The sequence below is a fragment of the Ambystoma mexicanum genome, chromosome 5q, assembly GCF_040938575.1.
Source record: "Ambystoma mexicanum isolate Mex_15411 chromosome 5q, UKY_AmexF1_1, whole genome shotgun sequence".
NCBI classification, from domain to species: domain Eukaryota; kingdom Metazoa; phylum Chordata; class Amphibia; order Caudata; family Ambystomatidae; genus Ambystoma; species Ambystoma mexicanum.
The window spans coordinates 211,874,295-211,897,515 of NC_090933.1; the positions used below are offsets into that span (position 1 = coordinate 211,874,295).

The 23,221-nt window shown below is 45.1% G+C and overlaps 1 protein-coding gene across 6 annotated transcripts in view; it reads right to left on the minus strand.

Moving 5' to 3' along the window:
• Window positions 1-23,221, minus strand: part of ZNF236 (zinc finger protein 236) — a 2,444,547-nt gene that overhangs the window by 1,186,946 nt on the left and 1,234,380 nt on the right. For all 6 annotated transcript variants that reach the window (XM_069620724.1, XM_069620725.1, XM_069620723.1 and 3 more), the window contains one exon: window positions 9,670-9,821. In XM_069620724.1, coding sequence (XP_069476825.1) covers window positions 9,670-9,821 — 152 coding nt within the window. The remainder of the gene's footprint in view (window positions 1-9,669; window positions 9,822-23,221) is intronic.

Consider the following 23,221-nt stretch of genomic DNA (forward strand, 5'->3'; position numbering starts at 1 on the left):
CTGTATTTATTCTCTAAACCAATCACTGTCCTCTGGGTTATACTTCCCCCCATCCAACGACAGTCCTCTCCATAAGCATCGCCTTTGGCAGAAATTTTCAGATTTGGTAAGCATGTAAAGTGGCAGTATGACCCAGAAGAGCCCCAGAGGGGCCGGAAGAAGGGTTCGCATGTCAATCCTTGTCAGACCATGCAGGAGAAAAATAGTTAAAGGCAAGTAGCTTAAACCTCGTCCTGTAAGGGGTCTGGCATGGGTTCACATGCTCATGAATAACGAATACACAGCAGTACACATTACAAAACCATGGGAGGTGGCAAGGCTCAACAGAAGCAATTAACAGTTACCCCTGGAACAGACCCACCTCAAGCAAAGGGGTTGCGCAGCACTGCATGGCCGACTCTGGACTCCTCCCTGGAATCCCAGATGACACAGTAGAACCATGTGAAGGTGTGCCTGGACCTCCACGTAGCAGCCCTGCAGATGTCTAGCAGGGGCACACCAGACAGGAACATGGTTCTCACAGTGATCGCTCTGGTGGATGGGATCTCAGAAAGCTTGGCAACGATTGGTTCATCAACCGATGGCAGTGCATAATGCAAACAGAGAGCCACTTTGAAATGGAAGCCTTGGCCAAGGCCTTCCCATGGTTCACAGGTTGTGCGTGTCACATCGAACTTCAATGCACAAGCAATGTCCAGCAAATGCAAGGCCGTTTCTACCGACAACAAAGGTTTCGGGAAGAAAACAGGCAACACCAAAGGCTCATTGAGGTGGAATTCAGATGGAACCTTCGGCATGAAAGAGGGGTCAGTACGCAGTAACATCCTTGATTCGTGGAAAGTCAGGTACAGTTGCTTGCATGATAGGGCCTGGATCTCACCTATAGGTCTGGCAGAGGTGATGACCACAAGGCAAGCAGTCTTCCACAAGAGAAACTTGAGTGGGGCCTGAGGCATAGGCTCGAAGGGAGCCCCCATGAGCCTCGTCAGGACGACGTCGAGTTCCCACGCCGGGGCAGTAGCTTTCACTGGCAGGAAGGATAGTAAAAGGCCTTTGAGAAACTACTTAACGAGTCTGTGTGACCACAGTGAGGATCTCCCCGGGGATCTGGTGGACATGGGGATAGCCACCAGATGTACCTTGATAGATGTGTGAGCCAGCCCAGGATAACAAGTACGCCAAGATCTGAGAAACTGTGACCTTCAGGAGGGGTAATCTTCTGTGACCACCACCACTTAGCCAAATGTTTCTAATTATGGCAATAGCACTTCAAAGTCGACGATGCCCTGGCCTTGGTGAAGACCTGCCTGCAGTCCGCCAGCAACTCATAACCTCCAAAGTCTAAGGCTGCAGGAGCCAAGCCTTCAGGTTCACCGATCCTGGGTCATGATGAAGGATTGCATCTCCCTCTCTGGTGAGAAGATCCGGAACCACAGGCAACTTGATTGGAGGCGCTGCTGACCAGCCGAGAAGGTCCACATACGAAATCTACCTCAGCCACGCCAGGGCAATGACAATCGTTTTGCATTGACACTGTCTGAGTGTGTTGATGACTCGTAGCAGTAGAGGGAAGAGAGGGAAGGCATACCGAAACAGTCCTTCCCACAGGAAGGAGACCACGTCTCCCAAGCTTCTCCACTAGTGGAACCTGCTGGCAAACTTCTGGCATTTGGAGTTCGCTGCAGTCGCAAACAGGTTCCTCTGGGGACTGCCCCATTTGACGAAAAGGCAATCCACCTCGTCCTGACAAAGCTCCCACTCATGGCAGGAGCAAAGTTCCCTGCCGAAGTTGCTGTGGTGTTTTTTACTCCCGTCAGGTGAAGAGGGACAGGAAAACATCCCTTGACCTACGACCCAGTACCAAAAGCCCTGGGCATCCTTGGAGAGCGCAAGGGTTTGAGTGCCCCCCTGCTTCCTGAAGTAGAACATGGTGGCAGTGTTGTCCCTGAAGAGCCACACCACCTTGCCTTTCAGAGACGGCAGGAACGACTTGAGGGCCCAGAATACCGCCCGTAGCACCAGGATGTTGATATGCAGATCCTTCTCCTCCGGTAGCCACAGGCCTCTGGCATGTAGACGTCCGTTGTGCGCTCCCCAACCTTCCAGGGAGGTATCCGTGGTGACAGTCTCCTAGCATGATGGGTTTTGAAATCCTGTGCCTTGGCCGATGTGGGAGCGGATCCCCCACCACCATCGCCCGTCGGAACTCCTCGTTGAGAGGGACCTTGTCAGTGAAACTTACAGACAGCTGGATCCAACGGGCATCCAGGAATTCCTGTATGGGTCACATCTGCAACCTGGGGATATGGACGAGGTAGATGCAGGACAACATCATGGCCCGTAACTACTTCATGGCCCACAACGTGGCCGTCTTTGCTGATGACCGTAGTTCAATCTTTCCTTGAATGGCTGCTAGCCTCTCCTCTGAGGGCGATGCCAGGCAAGACACTGTGTTGAGTCTGGCACCGAGGAAAAGTGTGTTCTGCTATGGCGTTAAGAAGGACTTCGGATAGTTGATGGAGAATCTCACATCCGTCAATAGCCTGACAGTAGCCTTTGTGTGTTCGTCGGCCAGCTCCCACAAGCAGGCACATATCAGCCATTTGTCAAGTTACAGGTATACATGAATGCCCCGTAGATGGGCCACCACTGGTGCCAGGCATTTTGTGAACACTCTTGGGGCCGACTCCAAGCCGCACAGTAGGGTCGTTGAACAGGTAGTGCACTCCCTGCAACACCAAGTGTAGAAATTTCCGATGTTTCTTGTGAATAGGGATGTAGAAATAGGCGTCCTCCAGGTCCAACAACGTCAAGAAATCCCTTTTTTGCATTTGGCCGAGCATATGCTGCAACGTGACCATCCAGAATTTACGGGACTTCAACTATTTCTTCAGATGGCGTAAGTCCAGGATGGGTCTCCAGCCCCTGTCTTCTTCTTTACTAGAAAGTATCTGGAATAGACTCTGGAGCCTCACAGCCATTGAGGAACTAGCTCTAACGCCCGTTTTCGTAGCATGGCTCGTACCTCTTCCAGAAGCTGAGGAATGTGCTCCTCCTGGGGAGAAACCAGCAGAATATGAGGACATCTGCATTAGAACGCCAAGGTGTGCCCCGGGGCGAGAGCGTACATCATCCATCTGTCGGTGGGGATCTTTCTCCACTTGCTGATGAAACTCGTCAGCCGGCCACCCGCTGTCCTCCGCTAGCATAGACCTGGGAGCGGCCTTTGCACGCTTCTTGCATGGAGGACCGGGAAGGCTGTCTGTAAGACATTGAGAAACCTTTTGATGACCTGCTCGATTTCCCCCTGGAGGAGCGAAAAGAAGACGAGCTGAGGGAACGGGCCGCCTCCGTATCTGACTTGACAGCCTGGAGGGACTCATCGACTGGCTTCCCTAAAAGATGCTCCCCGTCAAAGTGCATGTCCAGTACCTTCGCCTGGACCTCCTGACGGATGTAAGTTGCCTTCATCCATCCCTGTCGACAAAGGCAGGCACTGTTCTCCGTCTGACGGAACCCTGTGTCGGCAACGTCCACTGCCAGTGATGACATGGTCGGATGCCACTTCCTCTTGGAAGAGGACAAGGGCTTCCATCTTCTTATCGTCGCGTAAGAATTCCAGAATCGGTACTAGCGTGTACCACAATTCCCTGTCGTTTGAGTGTGCCACTTTTTTCCCCTTGCTGTCTTGAGGGACTGATGAAGGAGTTAGCCAACCATTATATCGCAGCAGCCGACATCATCGAGTCTGGTGATGGCTAGGACCTCAGGCACTAGGGTGCGAAGGCCGGCACCCCATACTACTTCTCCAGACTGTAGCTGGAGCCATGCAAGTGTTCTTCATGAGGGCCAGGCCCTGTTACAAATATCGTCCAGAAAGGGCACCGCCATGATGGGCTTTCTTTTGGCCTCTCGACTGATACAAGAAGCCCTCTTTCTTGCTTTCCTAAGGTACCAGCTGGAAGAGCTTGGATTCCCTGGCGATCATCGAGTGGAGGACGATCCCACCTCGTCAGGTGGGAAAACCATATCAGGAGCATCCAAATGTGGTGACTCTTTGTCCGCCGGGACAACATATGTGTCCTCATCCGTAGTCGTGGCCGTATCTGTCCCCATATCAGGATCCGCTGTGGTTGATGGGGTCCGACGTGGAAAAGGAGGTTGATATGGGGGCGTCAAATGATGCTTCCTCTTTTTCATCAGTGGTTGGTCGTAGACCTGAGGCGCTGCAGGTACCCGAGCCAGGCCGATCCTGAACTGGATCTCCGACCCCCAGGTGTGGAGAATCGATAGAATGTCCAAGGAAATGTTCCTCGGCTGAGACAGTAGAGAAGGAAAACTAGGCCCTGCGCCGCCGTCGCCATCCTCGTGGACCATATGCATGGGCTCTTGATCCTCGTCATCCATGGATGAAACCTCCAAAGTTTCAGTGGCGACCTGGGAGGGCTGTTTTGGGGCCTCCTTGCCCCCACCCCATTTCCCTCCCCCCTCAGGGGCCTGCACCGGGACCTGGGTCAGTGTCTTAACCCCTTCTGAGGTGCCTGCAGCCTTCGCCAAGACTTCTGCGGCTGTGTCACTCCATGGGGGTAGGGACACTTTCAGTGCTGCAGGAGCCACCCTCAAAGGATCACCGCCCACAACTGCTGTGGTAGTGGTAGACGTCAACTGAGACTTCGACTGTGCCAGTTGAGCCTGCTTGGGCTGCGCGGTCGCCTTCTCCTCCGCCCTCGGCTTATCGGATCCCTCCCGAAGCTTTGCCGGGGTGGATGACTTCCTCTTCGAAGAGGAGCTTGATGGTAGGCTGACTATGGAGTCAGAGGCTGAAGTTGATCGCGTCCTATCCACTTTGGGAACCGCATCAGTGGCGAATCCGGTGTACTCAGACTTGCAGATCTTGGCCTTATCTTGGACCCCACGGATAGGGCACCTTGAAAGGACTTAGAAGACTGCTCCTCGGACCGGCCGGTCCTGGACAAGGCATGACCTTGCTCAGAGCACAGGTCAGAGGCCTTGTTCGAGTTGAGCCATGCCGCCAGCCTACTGTGGCTGTCTTTCATCGTCTTCTTAGAAAAACCTTGGCGTATCTTGCACTCTACCTCCTTATGGTCCGAGTGTAGGCAGTAGAGGCATTGCAGGTGTTTGTCTTCAACAAACAGATTCTGTAGCCCGCATTTGCGCGATGTAGGCCCAAGATGGCCTTCTAGAATCGTCGATGAATCTTTGCCCTTGAGGGGTGCGGAACTTTGCAGACAACGGATCCCTGTTGACGACAGATGAGGAAGAGAGCACAAAGGCTCTTTTGAACAAAAATTGAACTTCTCGTCGAAAAACACAAAAAGTCGTACAAATAGCTCGGAGAGCAAACTCCAACACTGAAGCGTGCAGTAAAAATCTGAAGTTGGCTGCCTGAGGCCGGGCTTAGGGGTAGGACTGTCATTGGATGGGGCAGTATGACCCAGAGGACGGTGATTGGTTTAGAGGAGAAATACAGTTTTAAAGTGATGTTAAACTTTTTTTTCTTTTACAGAGGATTCCCAGCCTGACTACAGGTAATATTCACAAGCATGTGAATCCATGCTGGAGAACCAGAGTAAAACTCGGACACAGTGGCATTTTCAGTGTTTATCAAAGAAGTATTATCAAAAGAAAAAGAGGGGTTGAGGAAATCCTACCTGTGCCTGACACTAAGAGGTGTTTACCTGCCTCAACAAAACTAAGGAACGTCTGTGTCAGGATGTCTAAAAGCAAAAAGTTCTCTGCTATGTGACCAAAATACTAAGATGACCCTCACACACTAAACTCAATATACCGTGAAATGGGAATGTCTTTTGGCTGAACACCTGCAGCTTCCTGCAGAGTCTTTCTGGTTATTCAAAGTGTCATTCCACAATCCCAAATAGGAATTTTTATTTATTTGCATTTTTAAAGTGCTCACACAGCCCGGGGGCATCGAGGCGCTGTTACAGGAATATGACTTAATTGAGTATTTATAACGCGCTTAATACCCAGAAGTTTCTAAGCGCAGACCCGGTGATCGAACCTGTGTTGCTTCGTGTCATCTTGTTTCCAGGGCGAGCATGTTGCCGCTGAACTATCCTCCCAGGATGGCTCATCCCTTAAGTTTTCTCAGTTTACATAACCCGTTACAGTTCTTTCTCTGGACCCCCAATGCCCTATGCAGAAAGGGTTATGGTGGTTCTTTTTTGGACTACTATTCAAAAAGGTGGGACAGGGTTCTTCTCCTGTTTTCTCAGCACTTCTTGCTGGTCTTTGCCCCGTTTCTCCAATCTCTGGTCTACTCTCTTGCCAGGGTTTTATTTTTCTACTTGGATGCGGGTCCCATACTCACTGTATGCCTGGTTTACTCTCCCTTTCAGGGTTTCTTGAGTCTTCTCAATATTCAAGTGCAAATCCCAGGCTCACACTATTCATTAGCATTCACTCATTTATTTATCCAGGTAATTATATTTTTCATATATCGGACCACCAACCCTTCTCCAGCTGTGTTAAATGTCGCAGCTCTATTGTGTGGGTTTTTGTTCTTTACTAACGGCACGCGACATCCGCCCTGAAGAACCCTGGTATCCCAATCTCCTCCTCTGGGCTTGCCGGTTTTCTCTGGCAGCTTCGGCATCCCTCAACTCACAGTTTCCTCTGTTATCCATCTGATGCCTGGGAGGATGTCTCGTAGGCTTTGCGGTTCCTGTCTGGCCTTCTTCTTCACTCAGCAGCTCCTGGATGGCAGCACAGCGAAGACTCTTCGACCTGACTTCTTTGGACGTCTTCCTCGTCAGCTTCTTCGCTGTGGTTTGCAGTTCGCTTTCCTCCTGTGTTCCAACCAGCTTCAGGATGGCCGATTCTCTCATCTTGTTCAGGTGTTCAGTATTTGAATTTCCCGCCACCCGTTAACATCTTCATAAGACTAGAGCACAGCATTGGCTTGCTGCTCCCAGTGATCTTCATCAATTCATCCCTCTTCCTCATCTCAGTGTTATAAGGGTGGGGGGTATACACATAAGTGCCAGTACATATGGTTAGTGTTCAGTAAATAGTGGAGATTCTTTATCCACACCACAATATGCCATACAAGAATGGGGAAAAAGTGAATGGGTGCTACCAAGGAGCGCAGGTAAAGACCTGTTTTGACCGAGCTGGCTCACTTCACCGGCCAAGGGTTGTCCTCCCACATGTTGTCCTCCCACAAATAGCAACGCCAGGGGTTCGAGCCAGGTAGCTTCTGCTTTTCCTTGCCACATGAGTGGAGCTTTAACCAGGGGAAGTAGTGACAAGCTTGCTAGATTTGTCACTGTACTGACATTTAAGCAGACCAATGGGAAAGTAACAGACGCTGAAAATAGTCCAATGTGAGTTTGCTGTAGCTTTGAACGGTATAGATCTCAAATGAAGGAAGAATGGGAGACGTTTGTTAACTACTGATTTTCTGGGGTGGGTAAATCCTACTTTTCTTCTAAGATGAGTGAACTATACAATGGGAGGGGCTCATTTTTTCCATGTGCGAGGCTAAGGTAGAACAGGATTGCTGAGTTGGATTTCCCAGACGGCCAGATGAGTGAGACTGATGTAGGCTCACAATGATTATCCGGAAACAAACTCGCATCAATTTGTAAAGGATGTGGGAAGTTGATATCGGACATGAGCTCTTTGGAGTGGTCTAAGATATGGTCTGAGATATAGAAGTATCTCGTATCACAAGATTGAAACAAGTACAGTGCAACATTTTGCATAGAACTTCTTATATTTATTAACCGACTCGGGATTAATGCATACTTTCTGCACCTTGTCCCAAATAATGTTAGAGAGGCTGATTTTTATCATTTAATATTTAATATCATGTGTTTATTCTGGAAAGGCTTAGCCCAAGTTTTAGAGAAAGTCACGCATTTAAGAACCTCTATACAGCAGATCCATACCTGGTGGGTCCAATCCACTGAAAGAAACTGAATAAATGGGTTCATAAGTTCTACAATTGGGTATGATAGCTGCTAAGCTTTTAAAAGCAAGATGTTGGATGACCGCAATGGTACCAAAGATACATCAATGGGAGCTCAAGATAAACTGTTGAGCGTGAATTGAATTGAAGTATTGCAAGATAACAGAGTTGATGGAGGAAGTTCGGGAGTAATGTCCTGGGAATCTATGATTCAGGAACTGTAGTTAGCATTAGACAGCTATCCGTCTTGATTTGGCTAGCACGTTTGTCATGCAGCATTATATTTTTTCTCAGCAGATTATTCATCATTGTCTTAAAGACTAATGAAGTGATAATTGGTGACAACTCGGAGCATTGTTGAGTGCCTACTAAATGCCATAATTTGTTTATTGGCTATGTTCCAATAGGTTAAGAGGATGATCAAGCAAAGTGGTTGACATCTAAATACTTAATGGAGTACCTTTACATGACAAAAATGGATTCCGTATGTGAAGAGAAATACCTTTGATTGGAAGCATTGTTTACAACATTCAATAACGAGATTTAAACACAAATAAACATTTATGAAGGACTGAAGACCAGATCTTATGGAAATTACAGGTGGAGGATGTTATGCCTCCCCATAAAAGATGAGCATTGGGACATGGAATTCCTACATTTGCATCTGAAATCTGCAAGCTACAAGAAAAAACACTTCTTCACACTATCTTTTATAGATCACTCCAGAGAGAATGACCAGGGTCATCTGAAGAACTAGCAGTTGTTCAAACCTCGTCTACACGTTGGCCACATGTCTCAGCATACAATCATTTTGGGAGGAAATGGATAAAATGCTCAGTGAACAGTTTGAGAAAAGGTTGAATGAAAGCTAATTTTATATCATACTGGCATGGGACTCGTGTGATATCTCAAAAGGATGAAATGGAACTGGACTCCTTTAGTATCAGTGTTGCTTGCGTGCAAATTAAGAACATTTGGATCAAAGAAGTACCACTGATTAAAATTAGACGAATTAATTGTAATGGGGTATAGGATGAGAACTGGAAATGTTAAGTTGTTGGAACCTGTTCCTAATTAGACAAGTTAAAGGCAAACAGCGATTATTGATAAATAGTCCTGCAGTCCTATAATTATTTCTGATCTGGCAGACTGTGGTAATTTCACATGATGGTTAGTACAAGGTTGTTCTATCATCTTGGAAGCCTAATTCCAGATCATAATATGAAGACAAAAAAAACATTGGCTTAATCCCGGTTGGCCTTCATGCCAGAAATGCTGTACCGCTCGTCAGATTCTTTTTAAGAATGAAGAAATGACAGCCAATCATCATTTACAACTCTGCTGTCATTACATGCATACATTTGGTGACTGTTTTGATGTCTTCAGAGATCCTGAAATGGAGCACAAATAATAACTTCTATTGGCATTTTTTTGTGTGCTATCTCTTTTACCATTTAATTCCAGCAGATACATCTTCAGCATCCTCAAAATTTGCAAAACCCCATTTCAGCAAGTTTGAGCTGACAACACAGCAAAACGTCCCGAGCCCCAGGTATATTAGATCTAAACTCACTCAGTAGCCATTTCTGAGTCAGAAGTATAAGAAAAGCCAGAAGAATTCCTAAATTGGTCATTTGTATACAACACATACAACAGAATTATACCATTTGCAAACCAATCAAGCCATAAATTGAAGATAACAATTGAGACAAACTCACAATATTAATGGTATCAGTATTGGGATCTTGAAGGAGGGTTGATTGATGGAAGCTTGTTGAAAGTGCCTGAGACTCCAAAGTGCTTGAATCTTGCAATTGTTGCACTGCTGTAAACTGGCTGTGTTGACTAAAGCCATCAGTAACTGTAAAACCTACAAAAGAATTCAAAGGAAAGGTATCAGGGACAAAACATGTACATAGAGTGAAAATATGTCATGCTACCAAAAGTAATTTTAACAAATATTTTAAAATTGTAATAGGACTGCAAGAGCTTTAATATGTTCAATACCTTCAAAAAAGAGAGGGGCACGCTTTCCTCACTCCAAGGAACACAGTAAATATTAATGGTTATTTTGAGTCAATCACAAGATCAACCCAGTGTTTGTTTCAGGTAAGAGCAACATGCAGGGAAAATCAAGCAATGAGACATGTTTGTTGCACATGAAGTCTTTGCATTTATTGAGTGTTGCAATTTACCCCCTTTTCCAAACACATTTAAATTACCTTGAAAAAGAGGAGTCTGGCACGAAACACCACCTGGCTTTTGGTTTCATGCCCAATCAATGAAAATGTATGATTAACCTGAACATGTGCAGTAAAAAACACTGAAAACTATAGATGAGGCATCTCCTAATTAATCATTCAAGCTATGACACGACACCTGAGGTGGCAAGCTTCACGGGACACTAAAGTCCATGGCCCAACTTGCTGTCCAAACCCAAGCATGGGACTTAAAAGTGGCCGCTGGGGTGATATCAGCTTCTGCAGCTTGCCAGCGAGGGTTATTAGAACCCCAGTGTTAACCAGTGAGATGCTGTCAGAGTGTGAAAACAAAATCAAACAACCTGCAGCAGTTAGTATTGCTGCCATGTAAATGGGAGTTGAAGAGTCAAGCGGAGCACCTGTTCAATATCAATGGGGCATGCAGAAGGAGCCAGTAAGAAAAAGGCTGATGAGAGCCTTGAGGGCTGGGATTGAGGGTTCAACACCCAGGAGTGAGAAGACAGAGGACAAATGAGTGGGGGACATGAGGTAGAGTACAGGGCCAGCCATGCAGGGAAATTCAAGGGTGGAGAAGGAAGAGGAGTGAACAGTGCTCAGAACACAGTCTTGGATCAGTAGTTTCAGCCTTCACTCTAAACAAGCTAATTGGTTCACACACATTCCATTGGTGCTAATGTATTTTATGTTACTGTTGCAAGCAAGCAATTTATGTTGTGGAACTCCATATCAAAGCAGTAGAATTGCTTTGTAATCCTGTGTGAGGAAGGAAGCAGGGGGTGGCAGTTGATGGCTGGCTATTTAAGCTTGTCCTGGGTCCACCTTTTATGAAGATATTTTATCTCAAACTCCTGTTCTTTTTATTTGAAGTTGCCCGTTTTGAGCAGCCACCAAATAATATTGGCACTTGGCTAAAGGACCTCCCCACTCCAACTGTACAGCCATTACCAACAGTGTGGTAAATGAAGTGGATCCAATCTGTACATGGATTAAAAAGGAAGTACAGAAATACATCAGGAGCAGGTTTGGCACAATGTCTGCATGCGAACTACGCAGAATGTATCATTTAACCTAAGAAGCATGGTTGCAGAGAAAAAAGATTTGCTGCCCGTTATGAGTGAGTTCAGTACAAGAGCAGCCTGAAGCGCCTACTTTGGCACAGTTACTCACCTGTTGATTCACCCGTGACACAGGAAAACGTGCATTTCAAGGTGCAACTTGGTTATAGCCACCCTGACAACTTAAGACTGAAAACCACAGTGGAAGATAGATTAGTTTAAGGTGAATAGAGCAATATACTTTGGGTGAATGTTCGAGTACCTGGCAGAGTACGTGCTAAGCAATTACATAGTGTTGGCTGAGTATTGGCTGGTCAAGATACACTGCTGGTGGCGAACTCTACCCTGCTCTATCCTGCTGCTGTTGAGTCCTTCTACCAGTTCCACTGAAGGAGGTGCTTGTGCATAAAGCCTACACTAGGACGCGGAGCATCCGCAGAGTGTTGGCTGAGTGTTCGCTGAAGGGTTTGTGAGGGTCGTTATGGAGCCAGGTGTTAGGGAGAATTCTCCTTCTAGGGCTAATTTCCCTCACCTAGTGAGTCCCCCAGCAGCTTTGCTGGATTTTTTTGGAGTTTATTTTTCCACCTGGTAAGAGTGTACATCCTTTTTCCACTCTTACATGTGTTTTGGCCTATGTGTTTTTACTCATTGTGTGATCTTGGGCACTGGAGCACACCACTCCAGGTGCCCCTGTTCTTGTGTGGGTTACACAGCACCTTCAGTGTAGTAACCCAGGGTTGTCTTTAAGACTTCCCTCTGACTCCATTTCGCTGGGGCTGACTACTGTCCCCCAGAGAAAGGTAAAGTTGCCATTTACTTTACCTAGTCATTTTTCCACAGACCCAGTACACCCCATCTTACATGGAGTACTGAAAAGGGCTAATCTGTACCCCTTTTCTGTCTGTACCTCCCTGAGCACTGTTTCGCTCTTTTAACATTTAGACTTGGCTGGTGGCAGTGGCATCTACCCTAACTTTTCTACCGTGATTATATTAGATAAACGTGGTACTGTTCTTGCCATTATATTAGCCTCGAACATAAACCCACTTGACCAAATCGTCTTTCTTTTGGCTCTGGTTGGGTTTATTCACCATTTCTTTTTTGTTAAAGTCCTTCTTGTGTTTTACTTTGCGCAGCAAACTAGGTTCGCCTTCTTTGTTCACCATCTTTTGGTGGACTTCTGCAGAGAAACCCTCCTCTTGGTGTCTAGGTAGACTGTATGTGGGGAAGGGGTGTAGTCACCCCCTGCTCAGGGTATCCTAGGAAACCCAAGTCGCACTTTGCCATGATTGGCTGAGGTGGTTGTCCCGGCTGGACAACCCCCCTGCTGCGTGATTGACAGCCAGGCTGTGTGAATGGGGGTTTTGCGCATAAAAGGCAGGTCTCTTGGGCTAGAAGGCAGAGTCGCCTCAGGAACTACAAGGAACCGAAGAGAAGCGGAGAGAACGACGGCTGCTGCAACTACCCCATCCCGGTGAAGGCCTGCTGCAGTCCTGAGCTATCTACTCTTCGACGACTAAGTGGAGATCCAGTCGGGAGTCTTCTTCCCTTGAGCCTGGTGGGGATAACCAGCTCATCTTCTTCAGCCAGAGGTCTCCTTCGTGGTCGAAATCGCTGCACACTGCTGTAGTGGTCCGGATAGCCACCTGCCGAGCCTCTCCTTTTTTTTTTTAAGGAGCGCACATTTTATTCGTTGTCGCTGCTGCCGGCTTCATACCTGTGTGGTGCAGACCCCCTTCAGACGTCGTCCTTCACAACAAAGCTCCAGGAATCGTGGGTCTGCGGGAAAGCAACAGGAACAACTGCCAGGGTACCAGCTGCACCATTGGAATAAGGTACTGTGTTCTGCTTGAGGAAACTGGGTGAATCCCTTTTCTTCATCTTCAAGACTTGCCCTTCTCTTCACTCCTCCTTATAACGTTTCCGAACATTGACAATATCAAAGTACTCTTGGCTAACGCTGAATCGTGAACTGTCTAAAGGTGTGATCTTCGACAACAGGTCTCTGGTGTCACTTACACCTGGCTCCGGCCCTTTGACTTTTGAACTCCTGTTTCTGAGTGTTTCTCGATTCTGTCTGCCTAACCTGAATATTGCCTGTGATTTTTGTCTCCAACTCCCTCTGGGTATCTCAGGTGCTAAGTGTGTTTTTGCCCCGGTAGCATTTCATGTCACGGATAAGCGTTTATTTAGTAGACCGAACTGTCAAAAAGTGATCGCAACCGTATCTGCGGTATTGTGTTTTGTTCATAACACCGGTTCATTCAAACACAGGGTACTTACCTTGAGACATACTGTACAAAGTGAATTGGTTAGTTGTAGTATATTTAGCGTTTGGTTTTGTTTAAAGTTTAAGAGAAGTGTTGTGTTTATAACTGATGGTTTAAAAATAAATGTACTTATATTTTTCTACCTGAAACCTTGAGTCAGTGTTTGCTTGAGTAACAGTAATTGTGGTCCCTTTGTGTAGTCTCTGCTACTGCTCATACAATCTTGAGATAAGCCTGGCTGCTCCGCCACTGCTACCACTATGACATAGTAGTACAGGCTTGTACCAAAGGTAAAACTTGTATTGCCACCTGTAGTCTTAATTGTGTGAAGTGGTCCCTAAGGGCACTGCACAGGATTCTGCCTAATACCAGGCACTAACAACCCCGCCCTCAGAACACGAAGCGGCACCGAGTTGTCCTCAACGTGCACCGAGGCGAACTGTGAACAGCGTCCTCCGTGCGCCTCTGACCGATGTATTTTGGGTCACAATCTGCGAACGAACATCAGCGAAGTAAACACACAAGTTATGGAGGCTAACGGCGCAGACGATACAGCTGACTTGGCCGACCGTCTGGACCAAGGTGAGCAAAGCAAACTTAACGTAAAAAATTCCCCCGCTCCTCCGTTAGCCTACCTTGTACCGAGCCCCGGTTCTCCATGGCTGTCGCTCGCGGAAGAGCTTGCGCCCGCCGGCTGATTAGAGCGGAGAAGGGATGTGTGAGACTGTTGGAGCCGAATGTGAGAGGCACGCCGTGTCCGCTTACAAACAGAGCAAACCTTGGATTGCAAAAAAAAAACCTTTGGAAAAAACGAAAGCTCTGGGAAATGAACATAAGCACGGGCACGCATTTAGCGTGGACTCCCCCATATACATGGATGTTTTGGGCTACTTCTCGGACAACGCAATAGAGGAAACGCTAAATCAATCTGCGCCGACCCATGTGATCTTATCAGTGCCCCCAACACAAAAACATCTCACTCTGGATTTTGCTGACTTTACTAAGAAAAGCATAACAATAGTGGCCACATCAGAGGACCACGTAGACTGCGTAGATAGTGTCAGCGCACTCTCAAAACCAAGCTTAAAACCAAATATAAAAAAAAATTGTTAATGACAAAAAACAAACTTCGGCAAAAGACAATGTGCTGAAGGATTCCACATTGAGTCAGCCAAAATCACATGGGGTCAGACAAAAATCCCGGACGAAATCACTTTCTGACCTAAAATCAGTAAGATGTCACTTTCAGCCAAAGCAGCACCCTATTCTAATCATGGCTAAAACAATGCCAAATCAGAAGGTTGTGACATTAGTTCAATCTGATCATCACACGTGAGAAGAGGTAACTGACAATGAACTTTTACAAGCCTCAGGTCGTTGCGATTCAGCACACATCTTACCGAGATCAGTTGACGCCTCATGTGGAAATGGAAGCAACAATGTAACTCCTGGAATCCTACAAGTGACAAATGTACATAAAATCCCAAGAGAAGGTCATGGTACACTTGCACAACTAAATGCAGAAGATGTGACAACACAAAATGAGCCTCGATGTGCAAATAACATCTCGAAAGCCCAGGATGGGGAATTGCCCCCTAGGATCATTGGTCCACCGAAAACCTCCAAACCCTACGGTCACAGGGAAAAACGAGCAACTGCTGAAGTGGAATTAAACAAATCCATCATGCAAATGGCTTCCCAAAGAAAAGTGAGAACTGTAGCATCCATTGAACACAAGGTTCAAAAACCAGCACCAAACGAAACTAGCCATCTTGCACAAACCAAACCAGATCAACCATCTTCAAAAGGTGATAGGGAAAAACCAATCTGGAACCAGTGAGTCAGAATTGATACTTTCTTCTTACATTGAGGATTCAGAAAGTGTGGATACCCAATGGGTGTCCGACCGAGAAAGTCAAAAACAAAAACGGCCTATACAAAGACATATACACTCTGTAAAATTTCAGGACTACCATAAAGCACAGACAAAGGATCAAACACAAGTACTAGCAGAACAATATGCAAATTTACAAACAGCAGTTTGCTCTATGCTAACAATAACACTGGCCCCTTTCCTTAAATTTTACGAAGCTCTCCATGAAAATTACAAGGACCAATCCACCCTGTTAAAGCTTATGCAATCACAACTAATATACGTTGAGTCATATATTGAAGCAACAAAAGAAAGAAGAGTCAGAGAAAAGGAGTCTGAAAACGTCATCTTTAAGACAATAATTGACTTGATGGAGGATGCACGTGAGGACAAAAGAGCTTCTTTGAGTGGCTTCAGTGATATAGTGAAGCTTCTAAACCCGGAACCCAACACAATTATGAAAAGTGCGCAGCGCACTAAGGATCAGTGCCTAGTGGCAGAGTTCTCTACTAATACATACAAATTACCTATTGAAAGGTCACTAGACCCAATAGCACCCAAACCTCCTTCAGATATACTAGCAAGCGACAAAGCATTGTCATTACCATACATGTGGCACAGACACTATCAGGAACAGGCACAATATGTCAACCGTCATCAATACAAAACACGGCACGGATGTCATCAGGAACAAGCACTTCACATCAACCGGTGCCTTCGACAATGCTGAGTAGAGTTCATAGCAATCCAACAAATTAACTCATAATTTGTTTTCCTTATTCGAACCAGCGAAGCAAAATTGTGAGGGAAACTGAAAAGATCTGAGTGCTAGAAAGAAAATAGTCGAACCTCAAATCAAAAAAGTCTAAAAACTCACCAGCAATAAAAATATCCTCTAATGGTGAGCACGAAATTTCATTTGCAACCTGAAACCAATCGGAAAACATATCCAAGAGACAGGACAAACATCCAAAATAAATGAGATACAAGAAGAGGAATCGGAAACAAACTCTCATACAGATTTAAGGCAATTTATAAACAGATTCACGGAAAAAGAGAATGACGAGAAATTCCACAAGACCCGATATTAGCTCTGTCAACACACGATGATGAAAGCATCATAGAAGTAGAGAGTGAAAGATAAAATAACGAAAGCCAATTGATCTTGGATTCAAAGGCAGAGCCAATGTCTCCCGATCTAAAATTAACACATTTCGTAACATTACAAGCCAAGAGAGAACTGTTGGCAAACCAAACAGCAGTATGCGACTAAGCAACGACAAGTTCTGGATGTGATAATGGAGCACTCCAAACTAGACTGTGCAAACAGAAAGCAATCAACTAATCCGGAGAATGACCTTCATAGAAACAATTGCCCGGCTCATAAAACAGACAACCAAACAACTGGGTCGCACAAACTGATGCTTGAGCGTATCCTGAAGGCCAAGGATGGCCTGATCTTGATCCGGGCCAACCTGATGAGGTTATTACACTCAGTGCCACAACTTCGGGTAGTTGAACCAAAAGACATCATAATAGTTGCCTTCCTGATTGCACTACAAACTGACTTTATATGCATGCATCTTGCAACTAAGGCAATTATGACCTTAATAAGGTCAGCCACTGAAGATCTTAGGCTTTGATCTTAAACCGTTCCAGAGTGACAAAACAGGTCACGCTAAAAGAGTGCATAATAAAAAGGCTGAAATAACCCCATCAAGGCCGCAAAATGTGAATGCTCATGAAGATATTAACACCAAAGCTGTAATATTTTCTCCAACAATATTACGGGGCCCTAAAGCTATAGGAATTATCATAAAAGGCAAATATGATGATAATGAAGCAGCAAAATTCACTCATCATTCTAGTATTGCGACCAAAATAGACAATTCATCTTCGAGGGAATGGTTACCGACGACTCTTGTGAGCCTGAAAAAACATTAGGTCATCTGTCCACAAGAACAAAGAAACTTCCGGATTGCCTCTTGGAACTCCAGAGGTTTCAAACATTTGTTCGAAAAAAATCAATCATTAACTCTTGACTGCAGATGTAATATGTCTCCAGGATTGTTGGTTACAAAGAACTCCCTCTCTAGATGGCTTTTCTTGCTATCTAAATAAAGCATATAAGGGCCCTTTAGGGAGACCATTGGCTGGTTTACTCACTATCATAAAAATAGCCTGGGAGGAAAAATTGTACGAACCATGATGCCTTGTCCTCTTATCCAAATTGTGATAATGCAGGAAGATAAACCAACGCCAAAGACAAAAAACGCAGATCTTTTTTAATCTATACTGGAACAGCAAAGCCAAGGATGGTGAACGTTTCTTGACCCTAGTCATGAGGTATATAGACAATTTCAGAGTAGAGTTTGAAAACCCAAGGATATTTATTTGTGGTGAGCTAAATATAGATTGTCTCAAAATAAACAACCCCAAAGGAAAACCACAGACTAATCAAAAAAAGAAACTCGATCCAAAAGATGGCTGAATGAAACAGAAATAAGAGACTTGAACATCGTAAACAGAAACGTAAAACCTGGACATTCCACAATGTGTGCGTGACTTTGGACTAGTTGTTTGTTGATTCTGTCACGTTTCAAAAAATAACATCCTTTAAAATCTTGACTACAACAAAGAGCCATCACAGTCAACTGATCTTAACTTGTGCACAAACATCTCCACAAAAAGGTGGACCAAAATACAAAAAATAAATCATATCAACACATAGTGAACGTAAATAACGGTATAAATAGATTACGTCTCCCTACTAAAGTCTTTCCTCAGCTAGAAGCGGCAATAAAAAAATTGGCTGGAACCAACAATCTTAGGGGTCAATTATGAATCATGTATAAGCCGATTCAGACACAAAAAGCTCGAAAAATCAAATAAGAAGATTACATCAATATGACCAAGATCTTGCTGAAAAGAAAAAAAAAAGCTATCCAAAGATCTGCAAGCTCTAAACAAGAAAGATTTAACAAAAGAAAAAGACTCCAGGCGTGTGACAGCAAAATATTGTAACTTGGTGAAGGCTCACAGAGCTCACTTGTACCAACAAGACGCTAAACGAATGATTATGGCGATAGAAAAAAAAAAAACCCTTCTTCTGGTCTGTAATAAATAATCAGCTAAACACAAAAGGACATGAACAAATTAACCCAATCCATGAATCGCAATGGCTTCAACATTTCGGTAAAATCTATGAGCAAACCCTTGCTCGAGTCACACACCTAACTTAACAAACAAAAATCCCTGGGATATAATTTTCTCCAGGAATGAAACTCTTGGGTTAATTAAAAAAAGTTCTTCACGAGCACCGGGACCGGACGGGTTGACAAACTCCATCCTAAAATAAAATCCGGAATAATGGTCTGACTTGAGTTATGTTCTCGTCAACAGAATCAATGTCAACAGGCAAATACCAGAATCCTGGAAGAGAGCGATTGTTATACCAATTTTCAAAAAGGGCGACCGAGCAATACTGGAAAACTATTGCCCAATATCCTTATTGGACGTCCTTGGAAAATTGTATGCAGGAATCTTGTTGAAGAGATTAAAGGAATGGTTAATAATGAGCAGAAACTTTGATCAGAGACAGACTGGATGTGTGGCCCGTGTAGACTGTGGTTTAAATATTTTATTACTCAATTTATTGAAACTAAAAGTAGTAAATGACAATCAAAAGCTATACCTGGTGTGCATCGAAATGGACGCCACGTTTGATAGAGTTGAGCAAGGAATCTTGTGGGGAAAAACAGAGAATGGGGCTGCCCCTAAGATCTATTAGCAGCCATCACAGCTCTGCACTCTAACACCACCCTATAAGTGTGACACGATCAGAAGGGAACCCTTAGTCAGCCCATAAACACGACAGGAGGGCTGAAACAAGGGTGTCCTTTGGCATCTGTCCTGTAATTTCTATATCATCTTGGACATTAAAGAACGACTAGAGCGAGAAAGAACTTGCCACGCATAAATGGGAACCCTGTGGGTCACCTTCTATATGCAGACGACCTTGTCTTGTTAGACGTGACTGCAATAGGCTTACAAAGAAAGCTCAACGCTCTACAGGACTATGTCAATAAACAACAAATTAACGCTGGTAAATCAGAAATTTTGATAAACAAGAAATCACAAACGAAAATAAACAAACCTTTCAAATGGTGTTTGCAGGACATTCCCATTAAAGTGTCCAACAGTATGAAATACTTGGGAGCCAGAATTAGCGCAGACTGGGGTGAAAAGCCATGGATCGCCAGCCTGGAACTAAAAATGGATCAACTGAGAGCTGAAGCTCTAATACTGAAGAAGAAATTTGGAAAATTCTCAGTCCAGCCTTTGGTGGATTTCTACAACCAAAAAGTAACACCGACAATTACGTATGCAAGAGAGACTTGCCTGAGGTTGCCCTGGGAAACATGGGATAAATTGGAGGCCAGATTCTGGAAAAGAATACTAAGATTGCCAAACTGTGTACCAATCGGCGTGATTAGACACAAATTGGGACTCCATTCTCTTCATGTACATGTGATAAGGAAAACCTTAACCTATAGGAAAGTGGAACTAATAGATTGACCCCTGCAATATAAAATAATGAAGTCCCACAACAAGGTCTCCACCTTTTGGCCCCTCAACACATGGAGAAACACATGTAAAGGCATTTTGGAGAACCTGTGCATTAGAGCTGAAACATTATGCAATAATCCTAAAAGAGAAAAAGTAGCATTGCTATCAGCAGATGGTGCTCAAACAGAATCCACCCGTACAGGCTTCAAGTCACACACTATCAACTAAACTGGTTAACTTTCCAAAAATGTTACCCAACTATTTGAAGAACAGCGCAAATCCTAAGCATAGGGACACAATACTACGCTTTAGATTAAATGTCATACGAACAAAACAAAATCTAAAGAAATGGGTGGTGTATTGGATGATAAATGCTGACTATGTAACAAACATGAAGAATCATTACAACACTTACTTATGTTCTGCAAAGATCTAAAAATAGAAAGAGAAAAGCTACTTCAATGTTCTTTGCCACCGTCATGTGGCATTGGACTCTGATTTATGGTGGGAAGCCCTGTATGCTTTCCTTAACAAACGAACAGTAAGAGGCCTGGGCTCATTCTTAGAAACGATGCAATTAAGGCTATCTGGACAAGAAGACATGCAAACAAAAAAAAATTGGCCATAGCCAAGATATTGTAACTCGCAGCCAAAACGTAAAACAGGAAACAAGGCCTTAAAACTCCAAAAATCGGAGAGAAATGAAACGAATGGCCGATAAATGGATTCATGGACGTTAAAGGACGTTTGGCTTGGTGGGAAAGGGTAATAATGACGACGAAGCAAAAAAGGTTTGTATTAATTTACATTAAATGCTTAATAAAAAATATTTTGTCAGCAGTGCCTCAACAGCAGTCTTGACCTAATGTGTGGGGATAACGTACTCCTCGGATGCAAGCAAAGATGTTAATTTGCCCTGTTTCTTTAACTTATTTGTTTTCTTAAAGTTACTTTTATTTGTGTATATTGTGAGAAACCTGAGGGCACCCTCCCTTCTTTCACCCCAACATCCTCCGCTCAGGTGGCATGGTAAGGCCACCTCTTTTGGATCCCGACCCTGGGGGTGGATATGCAAGGGAGGATCACCTGGGTGGAGGGACCGTGGGGATAGGATGTCTGCAGGTGAGATCTAGTATTCCCCCTTTCCTTTTGATGAGCCTTCCATCCCGGAAGCTTTTATAGGGTCAGGTCAACAGACCCCCTGTCTCTCCTTTCAGAGGGACCCAGTGGAAACACCCTTAATGTAAGAAGTTTAGAAAGAACACCTTGAAGGACCTCTCTCTTTCTGAGTCAGGTAGAACTCCTTGGAAACTGTTATGTTGATTCCCAGACACCCCAAACATATACCAAATCAGAAAGTAAACAAGGAGTAATAACCCATATCACTCAGTCCCTAGCCCTTCCATACACACACTATGACCCCTCAATCATATACCTTTAAGACTGGGACAAAGAAGAGGTGACTAGGAGTAATGCAGAGGTCTAGTGAATCTCACCACTATAGTATTGGGATGAGGAAGATACCTATGGAGGATCATATATGTCCAGTTAATTGGTGTAATAAGTGTTAGGGAGAATTCTCTGTTTAGGCTGAATTTCCTAACCTAGTGAGTCCCCCAGCAGCTTTGCTGGATTTTTGGGGTTTATTTTTTTCTCCTGCCAAGAGTGAGACTATTTTACCCTCACTCTTGGGCATGATTTGACTGTGTTTCTTTGAATCTAGATGTGTTTAATGGGCTATGGGGTCTTTTACTCCACAGGGCTTCATGTATTTTTGTGATATGTGTTGCACAGCACCCTCAGTGCAGTGACACAGGGGTGTCATAGTGACCCCACAATATAGACTCCATACCCTGGGACTGACTACCGTCTCCCAGGGCATGTAAAGTCACCATGACTTTACTAGTCTTAAATTCTGAACAGAACCAGTACAAACCATCATATTGTGGACTTACTGGCTGGCGCAATTCGATTGCCCCAGGTTCTGTTAGTCGAGGGGGCACATCTCCGTCCCCCCTGATCGAGTTTTGGCTGGTGGCAGTGGATACTACTATTTATATTCAACCGCGAATATTTTCCTATGGGATTTCCCATTGTTTTAGGCTATCTTTATTTAATTATTTACGGTAGCCTCGAACATACCGCCGGTTTATATAATTAATATTAATTCTCCGGTTGGTATTTTTTGCCAAAACTTGATTCTAAAATGGCGTTTGTGTTCTCTTCTGTGACTCCAAACCAAGTCGAGCCCTTTGTTCCACTTTTTGGCGGCTTCTCCACAGAAGCCCTCCAAAGTGGTGCCACTCTGTCTGGGGTACTTAGGAGGGGTGGAGGGGGATTTAGGCACCCTGGACTGAGTTGCCTAGGCAACTCAAGTCGCACTCCGTCCTGATTGGCCCAAGTGGTGAGCCGGCCTGCATAAAAGCAGGGCTTTGGGGACTTGAACTTCAGAAGTCGCCACAGGACCTAAGAATCCGACGAGGGAGAAGCTGAGCCGACCTGCCACGACACCACCACCGGTAGAGCCCTGCTGGACCGTCTCACCACTTTTTCCAACGACAGAGGAGATCTCCCGCCGGAGAGTCTTCTTCCTTTCACTGGTGGGGATAACCAGTTTCACTGTCTTTTCGCCTTCCCGACGTACCTCGTGGCCGCCTTGCCTGTGCCAAGCACCCCGGCAACCGGGATACCACGTTTTACCACGACCGCGAAACAAAGGTACCACCTTTAACCGGAAAACTCCACGGCTGGTTTCTTCCCTGGTAGTGCAACGACCTTCATCTTTCCTCCAAGTCGAGACCTTCTCTTCCCGCTGCCAGGAACAACTGCCCCCGCTGGAGGATCCTTCCCACTTAAGGTACTGTATCCCGCCCGGCTTCCCTTGCCACCGACTGTACGGGGTAGATTTAGCTCCCGGCTTTCGAACCTGGGTTAGCCTGGGACTTTCTAAGCGTATTGTAACTGTGTGATCTTGGGCGCATTTGTGCTCTGCTCTCTCTAAGAGTGGGCCCAGCCTATGGACTTTGGCTCACAAGTGACTTTTGCTCTACTGCCTTGCTAATAGTGTTCTTAAACCTTAGAGTGGTGTACCATCCCATATTCTGTCTTTTTCCCTCCCTTCTTCATAAACTTATTGGAGTGCCATCTATAGTTAAGCGCTCACCTCTGTATGGAAATAAGTGGTGTTAAGTAAGACTTCTCTGATAAGGAACAAGGGTTGTATATATTATAATAGTAATTGTGTTTAGAGTTTTTTACCATAAGAGTGCTGGAGTGTTTCA